Genomic DNA, 12,142 nt, shown 5'->3' with positions numbered 1-12,142 from the left:
TGCACAGCTACTATAGTTCTCCATAAAGTCAGCAATAAAATTCCAATACGGAAAGGTGTCAGGCAGGGAGACACAATCTCGCCAATGCTCTTCACTGCCTGCTTACAGGAGGTATTCCGGGGACTGGAATGGGAACAGTTGGGAATAAGAGTTAATGGAGAATACCTGAGTAATTTGCGATTCGCTGATGACATTGCCTTGCTAAGCCACTCTGGACAAGAACTGCAAAGCATGATCAATCAATTAGACAGGCAGAGCAGAACGGTCGGGCTAAGAATTAACATGCAGAAAACCAAAGTAATGTTCAACAGCCTAGCAAGGGAACAGCAGTTCGCAATTGGTAGTGAGGTGCTGGAAGTAGTAAGAGGATATGTCTACTTAGGGCAGGTAGTGACCGCAGATCCGGATCATGAAAGGGAAATAACTAGAAGAATAAGAATGGGGTGGAGCGCATATGGCAGGTTCTCTCAGATCATGAATGGTAGCTTACCAATATCCCTGAAGAGAAAAGTATACAACAGATGTATCCTACCGGTACTCACCTATGGGGCAGAAACGTGGAGGCTAACAAAGAGGGTTCAGCTTAAGTTAAGAACAACGCAGCGAGCTATGGAAAGGAAAATGATAGGTGTAACATTAAGAGATCGGAAGAGGGCGGAGTGGGTGAGGGAACAAACGCGGGTTAATGACATCTTAGTTGAAATCGAGAGGAAGAAATGGGCTTGGGCAGGGCATGTAATGTGAAGGCAAGATAACCGCTGGTCCTTAAGGGTAACGGAGTGGATTCCAAGAGAAAGCAAACGTAGCAGGGGACGGCAGAAAGTTAGGTGGGCGGATGAGATTAAGAAGTTCGCGGGGATACAGTGGCGGCAACTAACAAAGGACAGGGTTAATTGGAGAGACATGGGAGAGGCCTTTGCCCTGCAGTGGGTGTAGTCAGGCTGATGATGATGATAGCTGTTCAATCATATGTCGGATATGAGTGTAAATACTTTGGCGTACTCTTGAGCTTTCCCTGTGATGGCAATAACGAGGTCAGAATTCTTCGTTCTGGCAGGAGTTCAGAAAGTCTGTTCAGAACCAACAGTAGTGGCATCCTGTGTTCAAACTTTGCATCTCAATATAGCCTCACAGAATGGATATACTAGACACTATGAACAGGACAGTGCCATACGGAGGGTGGTTATTGCTGTTACACTCCAGGCGTCTTACTTTTCTTTTTCTTTCGTAACCGTTTAATATTTCTTGCTCTGTTTCACCCCGCTTTTTTCATAGTTCCTTAAAATATTCTGAACGAAAGGTTGACAGTGGTGCTGCAACTGGTGGCACCGCTGTGTATTTCCCGACTGTCGACTGTAAAGCGCGGAAAGTGAGCCGTGCCACCTAGTGGAAAATAGAATATTTGTGAGAACGGCTAAGAGCACAATTAACAGTGGTCGGTAGAGTGCAGTGGGTAAGCTCTGCTTTTAAAACGATAGCGTTGAGGCTGCCGTTCTGCAGAAAATCTGACATTGTGAGCAAAAAATCCCCGGAGAAGCAACCTAGGTCACGTGACCTTGTGGCGTGTAGCCTGCCTGCCGGATAATAATGATGGTTTAGGTTTGGTTTATGGGGTTTAACGTCCCAAAGCGACTAAGGCTATGAGAGACGCCGTAGTGGAGGGCTCCGGAAATTTCGACCACCTGGGGTTCTTTAACGAGCACCGACATCGCACAGTACACGGGCTTTGAGAATTTCTCCTCCAAAGAAATCTAGCCGCCGTGGCCGGGATCGAACCCGCGTCTTTCGGGTCAGCAGCCGAGCACCATAACCGCTGAGCCACCGCGGCGGCAGATAATAATGAAATTGACCACTGTGGCAGGTGGCAGTTAATGATTGGTCACAAGAGGTTGCTCGGTAAGAGCAACCTATAGTTCACGGAAGCCCCACCAGTGGCAGCACCTGCCATCGCAGGGCAGTGGTGCATCGCTTAACGGCTGCATTACTGCGCCAGGAGTGGTATGAGAATCCCCACGGATCTGTGAATTTTAATTAGAGAATTACCAATCATGCATATATGGGCATTAAGCCATTATTGCCATCGCATCATAACCTTAAGGGGGCGCTAAGTGTCTCCTCCAATTTTTTACGTAAAACAGCAGTTCAAATCCTTTACTTGAAAACTTTCTTTTTTTTTTACTGCGCAAACTATTCGTCATTCTCCCTCAGGGGTGTTTTGCTTTCAGGTCACAATCCGAGATTCTTTGGAGCAAATAATGTTTAAAATACTTCCAGACAAGCCAAGAGACCAAACCGGAAGTTAGTGCCTTGACAGAATGGAAATGTGCAGTACTGTCGCCCGCAAAAAAAACGGCTGCTGGGCTCTGATCGATACCTTCAGTCCGATTTTACTGGAAATGTTTTTAAACACGTTACTGCTTTAAAATATTTCAATAAAACCTACGCATTTAAGCTGTGTGTAGATTTAATGTGTTTCCACCATGCATTCTTTATACAAAAAAAAAGTGAGGGGGTTAGGAGAGATGATTCCGTGGAAACTTCTTAGCCTGTTGTGGTGGAGATGGTGCATCTAGATGGGCTCATGACCGTACCGTTGTACTTTCTCAGTTGTTCAGACTCGTTTTATAAACCTTGCAGTCACCGTGAAGTCTTTGAGGAACAACTTTTTTTTTTTGCTTGTAAACGCAAGGACTGAATGTTTATACTGAAGTCTTAAACTTTCAGGGACACCTCGGACAATGCTGTCCAATTTTTATTCCTACTTAAATTTGATCCAGTGCCTCTTTATGGCTACGTTGATGTTTGTCCGGTAGCAAAGACGCATTTATTGCACACAAAATTGTTTTTGAAAACGTTCCCATCACTACTCAAACTGGTGACATATACACTAAAAAAGGAGTCCCCAATCTCTGTTTACAATTAACTTGTGCGTAACCCAACCCTTGATCCGCGAACAAGAAAAAATGTGTCGACGCACGGAGTTTACTTGCAAAGTCGACCAGTAGCGGCAACACCTGTATTTTCTGTCTTTTTATGGCTTATGAAAGCCCCGTTTTCAGTTAACGTCTCTGTCATCAGAATGCCATAATCTATCGATACAGGCAAACTTCAGTTTGTCCTCAACAACCCGTGCAACTCTGCCAGTTCTGCCACAGGCAGGTAAGTAGCATGAAGAAGCCTACTGTGAGACATTTGCACACATTAGTCTGAAATGGGTCTGAAGCCTGTCGCCTTCTAACTTCTACTCTACTCTGAACAAGTTGCAAGACAGTGAAGTGAAATGTGCAAGTCGGCATGAAATAATCGCATTGCACAAAACGTACTCATAACAGTTCATTGCAGTTTTAAACACATTGTCCTGTATTTTCATTTCTGGTATAAGAGAATAGTTTTCAACAGTTATGCAAATAATGTCGGCATTCAATTAGACTAACTGTTGAAAACTGCTCTCTAATAAAAACGCTGAACACCACAACAACTCTATGCCCCGCTAACCTTGCCCATATTGCAATGAAGTAGTAGTGTGTTTTTAAGTCAAGCCTGGATCTTATATGTGACTTGGCCTTCAACTTGCAGCACGAACGTTTTAAAAGCACTACCTGGCACCGGCGATGACACTTGCTCTCCAATCGTTCAATGATGCACCAAAAACCTAAACTAAAAGCAAGCAGTCATAAAACCTTGAACTGGGATTGTGATATTTTCAATGTTTCTTTTCGTTTATTCTTGTATGAAAAAAAAAACGAAAAAAGAACGTTTTTTTCCCCGTAAATTGCAGTGTTTTTTTTCAGGCCTTCATTCACAGCTTGGCTTCAGCCGGTTTCGGTCCGAGCCACTTCTTTCCCATGATATGGGCCAGGAGCTCGAACCTGTCGCTGCCGAAGAACACCTCCGGTTTGCCCCCAACATGCGCGACTATGGTGGGCGCGCCGAACGCGCCGTAATCCTCAACAGCGCGCCTGGTGTTTTCAGCCAACACCTTCTTGACGCTATCCTCCTTGATCATGGCGAGAGCCTCTTTAAGCGCCCCGTCGTTCATGCCAATCGCGCGACCGACCTCCACGATGCTGTCCTCCTCAGCGATGTCCTTGTTGTCCTGGTAGAACCGCTTCCAGAAGCCCCGCGACGCTTCTTCCAAGTACTGCGGGTGCTTCAGGTCGAGCGCGACGAGGAAGCGCTGCGGCTTAAGGGTCGACTTGGTCGTTACGAACTCGACGAAGAAGTCGGGCACCTTGATCGGCACGCCGTAGTACGAAGACACCCGGCGGATGTCCGTCAGCATGTAAAGACCCTTGTTGCGCACGTAGCCCGGCGGCTTGTTGTTTGTCTGTTTCATGACGCCACCCACGAGGAAAGGCTTCAGCTTCAGATCCAAGTTCCATGGCGTCCTGTAGCGGATTAGAGTCTCGAACGCGAGGTAGGAGTAGGGAGAGATGACATCGTAGAACAATTCGACTGTGATCCGCGAAACTGCCATGCTTAGGCTGGTAGGAGCGGTTGTGGCGCTGCGCACCTTCCACGGCGGGGGATTTGCTTCTTCTTCTTCTTCTTCACCACATAAAAAGAGGGTTGATAAGCTTTGTCTACTTCTTCTGCGCGAAACGGTGGTGTTCGTACCCTCAGCGCAGTATCAGCATTATCGAACGAGGAGGATGAACAGAATAAACAGGAGGAGGAAGAGGAAGAACATTTATTTCCGCCGAATTTGGCGCGGCAGCCACCTCCGGGTCCGCACGCAGGCGTCCGGGGAAGCAGGCTGTCGCACCGCGACCGAAGGACACCCGACCCCGTCTAGGAGAAGAGGTCTTCAGCCTCGGCCGCCAGGCGGACGGCCAAGCGCTGAGTTTTTTCGTCGGAGCTTCTCAGCGTGGTCTCCCATTCATCGCTAGTTTTAATCGCGTTGCGCCCTGGGGCACGAACAACGTTACTAGATTACGTTGGGCACGAACGCATCTCCATATTATGTGATCTATAATGTTGCCAGGTGGCCGCAAAATTTACAAATTTCGGTTTCTGCACCGTCCCTCTTCGCCCTCTGGCACCCGTCCAACTCTTCCACAGGGGCGAGAAGAAATTTCGGTTGGGAGCGGCGCCACAATGGGAGCGGCGCCACAAGGGAGAGAGGGGTTTATCCTCGACCACAGAGGGAAGGGATTATCCCCTTTCATCTACCACTCCCTGCTTTGTCACGCTAGCAAGGTCATGAGAATCGGTCGACGCCATTGGCTGGAAAGGGGTCCTTTGACCGGGAAAAGCCACTTTCGTTCTTGAGTTGGATCCGACTAGAGTGCGTTTGTCCCCGTCACCACCACGTGATGTTATCTGCTTGTCTGTTTGTGCTTGTTCTGTTGAGAGTGTGCCTTTCTGCGAATATTCTTGCTCTGTGGTTAGCATGTATACTGGGTCTTATTCTTTGTCCGTTGTGAAATGTGATGTGTGGCACTTTTTGTTGGTTGTATTGCTTGCGGTATTTATTTTATCCTTGTGCATTGTCTGTGTATATGGTTTGTGTATGCACATTTTAAGCTTGCATGTGTGATCACTGAATTGACCTGTGCAGTCCTAATGAGGGTTGCCTTTGGTTGTCACTGCTCATATGTCCTGGAGACATGTCTAAAATTGTGCACCCTAAACTGCTGCTCTGACTGTGTGGCAGTTATTTTTCTTTTCCCTCACCCTGGCCACTGACGGCATATTCTATTTCTTTCCACTGACCCGGGCTGTTAAAACGCGCTTGGTGCAAAGGAAGCAAAACGGAGGTAGTGTTCTCGAAGGCATCTAATGCCTGGCTGCCCTGTCCGACCTTCCTTGGCTGGAGCACGTCTGGGTTTACATTGAGCGGTGCTGCTGTTTGTGAAGCTGCTGTGGACTGCAGTGTTTGGCTCCTGTAGCTAAGCTGCCTGAGTCTGCGTAGTCTTGTACGGTTTGTGCATGTTGCATGTAGTGTGTGCTGCAATTTGCTGCCTCACTGGTACTGTGTTGAGTATTCGTTTTTGGAATGGTAAATGACCGTCCTGCATATAGTCTCCTACTAGCCATTTCCTTGGGTGTATAGCTATTCTTTTATCATTATTCAGGGACATTTCCGAAATCAGTTGTGTTTGTTGATCTTGACACCATAGCAACATTATTGATGTGAAAGACTTAAAACGTTATAAATGTGTTATATGCGCCATGCTAGTTAGTCACAGTACTGCTGAAGTTTGTTTTCTTTGCTTTGGGGGGGGGGGGTGTTCAGTTAGATGTGTTCAGTCTTCAGACTGTAGTTACTGGCTACACGAGCTGCAACTCTTACCACACGGGCAGCTCTGCGTCTATCAAGGGAAGCGCTCAGCAGTAGCATTTAGAAATCGACACTTACCACAGTGTGCGGATGCGTCACAGTACCGTGAGTTCCGTATTTATCTGTCCGAGTTGTACCCACTTCTGCGCAAACTACTGGCCTATGGGCTTAACCACTGACCACAAGGTAGCTTATGGTAGTCTGTGTTTTGCACTAAATATAATATCGGAACTTACTTGAATTGTCCAGGATCAGTAAACACCACAGTCAGCTACAGAAAAATTTTCGTCACGGCGAGTGCAAGAGCCGATTTGACAGGCAGCGCCATCTGGCAAGCTGCGAGGCGACTCAGAGTTGGGATGGGCCTCAGTTCCCCAGATGGCACAGCCTGTCAACTCGGCTGCTGCGCTCACCGCGACGAAAACTCTGCTGCATCTGACTGTAGGTGTCCGGCTATTCCGGACTTGGTTGCAGAGCTCTTAGGCCGGGCCACACGTCCATTCACTTCGTCAGGGAGTCCCATTCTTTATTGCTGTCAGGAGTTTGAATCGTATGATGGGGAAAGAAATGTTCCATATTCAAATCCAATTTTCTTAGCCATAAATGAATCTTCGAATGCCAAACAAACACTGACACAGTTACAGCCAGCCGAAAAATTGATTATTACTACGAGCGAAAATTGGGGGAGGTGTTTTCAATGACCCATTAACGCCGCTGCACAAATGTGACTGCTCCTGTACCTTTGAGGTCGCAGAATTTGCAGAATTCATGCGCGAGTGTTGTGGGCATCGGGGTGACTGCCTGTGTTCCCCATGTGAATCTGAATCCATACAAGTCTGACAAGGTGCCGCACGTCGCCGTCGCGCCCAACAGGTCCTGTGGATGCTGTCCATCTACCTGGAGGCCGTGGCCATCCTACCGCAACTGTTCCTCGTCTCCAAGACTGGCGAGGCTGAGACAATCACGTCGCACTACCTGTTCTGCCTGGGCTCGTACCGGGCACTGTACCTGCTCAACTGGGTGTACCGCTACTACACGGAGAACTTCTACGACCTCATCGCCATTGTGGCCGGCCTGGTGCAGACCATCCTCTACTGCAACTTCTTCTATCTCTACGTCACGAGAGGTGGGACTCTCTCTTATGGATCTGTCTCCTAACAGTATGTTCCTCACTGTCCATCGTGCACATCTTTTAGCAGCGTGTGTGTACCTGGTCACCTAATGTTACAAGTGCAAAAGTGTGTACTGTACGATGTCTATGCACGTCAAAGAACCCCAGGTGGTTGAAATTTTCGGAGCCCTTCACTACGGCGTCTCTCATAGCCTGAGTCACTTTGGGATGTTAAACCCCATAAACCAAACCAATGTGCGAAAGCGCCGGTCGTAAGCACAGGTAACTTGTGAGCATAGGTGTGAGCATTGTGTAGGAGAAGGTTGACATAAGGGCCTGGTGCAGGCCTGCTGCTTCCAGGGATGACTGTGTTGGCAAAGGACATACCTGGTTGTGGAAAGTTATGCGGTGTACTTGTGCATTCTTTTGCCGGGGATGATGAAATGCAGTAGCATGTATATGCTCTTTGAAGGGCCTTTACAGTGAGGTTCAATCTGTACACAAAAATTAACTGCACTGTGGCTTGGTGGAAATTCAAGCAGTGTTCGGCAGCTCGCACCCTGTGGTCAACAGCAGCAGCTTAGTGAGAGCAGTTTCAAAACAGCAGAAAGCAGGATAACAAAACTGAAACTGGGCTGTGCTGCTGAAGGCGGGGCCGTTTGTTGGAGGTGCGAGGTCACAAACTTTATCGGTGAAACTCGTGTGTTGGCATTGCAGGCCTAAGCCAGCCAAATGAAGAGCCTATCCTTAAAATGTCTGAGATTACCAAAAACAAGCCAAAAAGTTGTGTGTCACGTCTTCATCGGGGTAGTAGCAGCGATGATGCGGGAAACAGATGTGCGACTGGCAGGGAGTTAGAAACAGTATTGTCTTCTTTAGGACACAACACTACACTCATGATGGTGACAGTGCGGCGACTTGTAGCGCCATCTAACGACATGGGTCGTTGCGTGAACGGGGGGCGTAATCGGGGGTTCCACTGTATTTGCAGTCTTGAGGCACTAATATCTCAATCCGCCTTTTTTACGAGATGTGGTGCCCTCTGGGCAGTACGTCTACTACCCAGAAAACTGTTCGAAAACAAACACACATGGGCGACACAGGCATGACCTGGTTCCACGAGGCGCCAACTGTGCGTGCAAGGTGGCATATGTGTACTTGACAGCTGGTGTCGCGCATCTCTTTTGCCCGTTGCTCACATGAACTGAGCATGTGCAGTAAAGGCTGGGAGTTAGTTTTGAACCAGTCGATCTCGAGGAGGAGAGACGCGCATATGTGCAGAGCATCCATGTAAAAAAAGGCGGATTTAGCTACACTTGGTATTCCCGTTTAGGTCCCTTTAACCACAGCGCCCTATTTGACTGTGCTCTTCTCATTTGCAGTCATCAAGGGAAAAGCCCTGAAACTGCCCGCCTAAGCTGACCCAGGCTCCCAGCTGTCCCAAGTGCCGCCGCAGACCGCCCTTCTCCCCGAGGAGATTGCGCAGAACACCCTGCAGGCGTCGCTGTTGTGGCTACTTCTGCAGTTCTGCCGCTGCTCAGCATCTGGTCTCGGCAGTTCTTTGGAGCCAAGCAACATTCTTTTTGTTGATACCCATTCTCTTTTCTTTATTCCTCTCTCTATCTTTTTCCGAAGTTGTCATAACCCACCCATTGAGTTTATTTTTGTTTTAGTTTTTTTTTTCCCCTTGTCTCATTAGGACTAAAATTCACACTAGCTTTGTGCTTCCGAGCCAAACCTTGTTTCCCTGTCTGTACTTTCTTCCTTACATATCGTTCACTCCCGACGAGGTTTAGAGAGGGCTGCCTGGGGAGTCAACATTGTGGCGCCATCTATGGTGAAACAGTGGAACAACTGGTAGGAAGTTGGCTGCACCGCAAATACTTGTTTGGGTGTGCACAATGTGCCCAGTTTGGGCATGGATTGTCCATATGATGTGCTTGCCCTGATAGTGCGAGATCACGGTGCCCATGTACCGTGGTTCCCCACTTCAAACGGTTGCTACTAGTCTGTCATCAAAAACGCCCGTGACTTACAGCTTGGCGACAAACTTGCAGAGGTGGTGGCCCACACACTGGCTTCTCTGTCACTTGCAAACCCCGTCCGTGTGCACGGATTGCCAAAACATGTTCAGCCGCTTTGTTGCATAGGCTTGTGTCATCGACGATTTCTTGCTTTGGGAGCAGCGCGTGAATTCTCTTCATGCCTGTTCTTTTTTTTTTTTTTCTTCACTGAGTGAATGGAACTACGGTGGTCATAGTGTGGGGATCTTTTGGGGTGGCCGGTTGACAACTCGTGTACAGTCTCAGTGGAAGTGTTCCTCTTTCCCACGCGCATTTGAAGACTGTTATCATTATTATTATTGATTTTTTTTTATGTGTGTGTGTACATGTATGCAGAGGTATGGCAGGAGGCAGATTCCAAAGATTCACCTCCCAGCGGGGAAAATGTGTATTCTAGGTGGAACGTCTACATTCTATAAATCTAGGAAGATGGGAAATCGGAAAACCTAGTTCTTGCAATGTCTCTATTCTGAAAAAATGCCAGGTACTGCAACAGCATAACTGTAATATACTGCATCTCTTGCAGCCGGCTTTTTCATGCGAGGGATTTCGGATTCTTGCACTTCAAAACTTGGGAAGGCACACTTTTTTTTTTCTGAACAGGCAGCCATTAATGCGCCGGGGCAACTTTCTCTGTTCATGTCTTGAAATAATGCAAATTAAATATGGAAAGGTCCGGCATTTATTGCGAGGAACACTCGTGCAAAGGCAGATTGTCACTGAAGGCAAGATAATTGCATTGATGGATCGTGGCATGTACAGTAGTCCCATGTAGCAAGCATGGAACGCCTGCCTGAGATTTAGTGCAGTCTATGTTTTTTTTTTTCTAAGCTGATGTGTGTCCCGTTTATTGGTGGCTTGTAATGGTGGTTGCCCGTGTCGTGGAGGAAGTTTGTGAGTTGCTGTCGCATGCAAAAAAAAAACACGGTGGGGTGTTTGAAAATAAAAACGAGGGGTGCTGGGAAGAGTCTTCTTGCTGGCACCAGAGGTCACCAGCAGCACCTGTCGACAGCATCACCAAAGTTGCTGACCCTGCTCCTGTCGCGGCTGTCCCCGGCATGGTTTCGAGGCATGGATCATGGTGCAAATAAAACTCTGTTTATCGATTTTGTACGCTGGCTTCACAGTTTCATGCATTTGCTACCGGGGTAAATTGGCCCAGAATTGGAAATGTATTGGCAAAGGCTAGGCCTACAAAGAACCCAGAGTGAAACGATCCTTTTGCAATATTGGGCCAATTAACTGTGCTGCTTGGGTAGGTTATAGTCCTTTGCATTGGGCAAGAGAGATATTGAAACTCCTCATCCCTCAACTGTCTGATTCCGCTGCTGCTTCCACAGTGGTAGCCGGCTGCACATGACAACAGTCCAGTGAACAATATGGCAATGCCAAGGCTCCATGACAACAGTCCAGTGAACAATATGGCAATGCCAAGGCTCCATGACAACAGTCCAGTGAACAATATGGCAATGCCAAGGCTCCATGACAACAGTCCAGTGAACAATATGGCAATGCCAAGGCTCCATGACAACAGTCCAGTGAACAATATGGCAATGCCAAGGCTCCATGACAACAGTCCAGTGAACAATATGGCAATGCCAAGGCTCCATGAAAACAGTCTAGTGAACAATATGGCAATGCCAAGGCTCCATGACAACAGTCCAGTGAACAATATGGCAATGCCAAGGCTCCATGACAACAGTCCAGTGAACAATATGGCAATGCCAAGGCTCCATGACAACAGTCCAGTGAACAATATGGCAATGCCAAGGCTCCATGACAACAGTCCAGTGAACAATATGGCAATGCCAAGGCTCCATGACAACAGTCCAGTGAACAATATGGCAATGCCAAGGCTCCATGACAACAGTCCAGTGAACAATATGGCAATGCCAAGGCTCCATGACAACAGTCCAGTGAACAATATGGCAATGCCAAGGCTCCATGACAACAGTCCAGTGAACAATATGGCAATGCCAAGGCTCCATGACAACAGTCCAGTGAACAATATGTGCAATGCCAAGGCTCCATGACAACAGTCCAGTGAACACTATGGCAATGCCAAGGCTCCTGTTGTGCAGAAAATCTGACATTGTGAACAAAATATCCCTGGAGAAGCAACATAGGTGGGCCACCTATGTCACGTGACCTTGTGGCGTGTAGCCTGCCTGCCGGATAATGATGAAATTGACCACTGTGGCAGGTAGCAGTTAATGATTGGTCACAAGAGGTTGCTCGGGAAGAGCAACCTATAGTTCGTGGAAGCACCACCAGTGGCAGCACCTGCCATCGCAGGGCTGTGGTGCATCGCTTATCCGCTGCACCACTGCACGAGTAGTAGTATGAGGACTCTGCCAGGGGTCTACAAGTGGGATGTCGAGCATGACCAATTCCGTATATATGAGCTCTAACCCATTAATGATATCGCAACATTCCCTTAAGGTGCACTGAAGAGGAATCTGAACTAGTCTTTTTGCCGCGGGAACTCAGTCTACGCGTTCTGAGCATTCTTAGAAACTGCGACTTATTGCCCTGTGTGCCCAATTTCCCTAATTAAATGGAATTAACGCCCGGCTCCCGACTTTTTTTTTGTATTCTCCCTCGTACGGTGGGCGGAGTCAACCAACGCGGGGAGTGCCTTTCAGCCAGCTCCGTGGAGGCTTTGCTTTCGCTTCATTTTGTTTT

General features: G+C 47.9%; 2 protein-coding genes across 2 annotated transcripts; one reads left to right on the top strand and one right to left on the bottom strand.

Annotated features, from left to right (window-relative positions):
• Window positions 1-2,405: 2,405 nt before the first annotated feature.
• On the bottom strand, window positions 2,406-11,889 carry LOC149348528 (glutathione S-transferase kappa 1-like). The gene has a single exon (XM_089588166.1). It carries the CDS (start codon window positions 4,475-4,477, stop codon window positions 3,800-3,802), a length of 678 nt encoding a protein of 225 aa, XP_089444292.1. The 5' UTR covers window positions 4,478-11,889; the 3' UTR covers window positions 2,406-3,799.
• Window positions 6,225-10,579, top strand: LOC149348529 (ER lumen protein-retaining receptor 2-like). The gene is made up of 2 exons (XM_089588168.1): window positions 6,225-7,409; window positions 8,777-10,579. The coding sequence occupies exons 1-2, from the start codon at window positions 7,166-7,168 to the stop codon at window positions 8,809-8,811; spliced, it is 279 nt and encodes a 92-aa protein (XP_089444294.1). The 5' UTR covers window positions 6,225-7,165; the 3' UTR covers window positions 8,812-10,579.
• Window positions 11,890-12,142: the final 253 nt, after the last annotated feature.

The sequence above is a fragment of the Amblyomma mixtum genome, chromosome 4, assembly GCF_055824585.1.
Source record: "Amblyomma mixtum isolate Tamu chromosome 4, ASM5582458v1, whole genome shotgun sequence".
NCBI classification, from domain to species: domain Eukaryota; kingdom Metazoa; phylum Arthropoda; class Arachnida; order Ixodida; family Ixodidae; genus Amblyomma; species Amblyomma mixtum.
The sequence above is the reverse complement of the archived record's forward strand: the minus strand, read 5'-3'. Positions and strand labels throughout refer to the sequence as shown.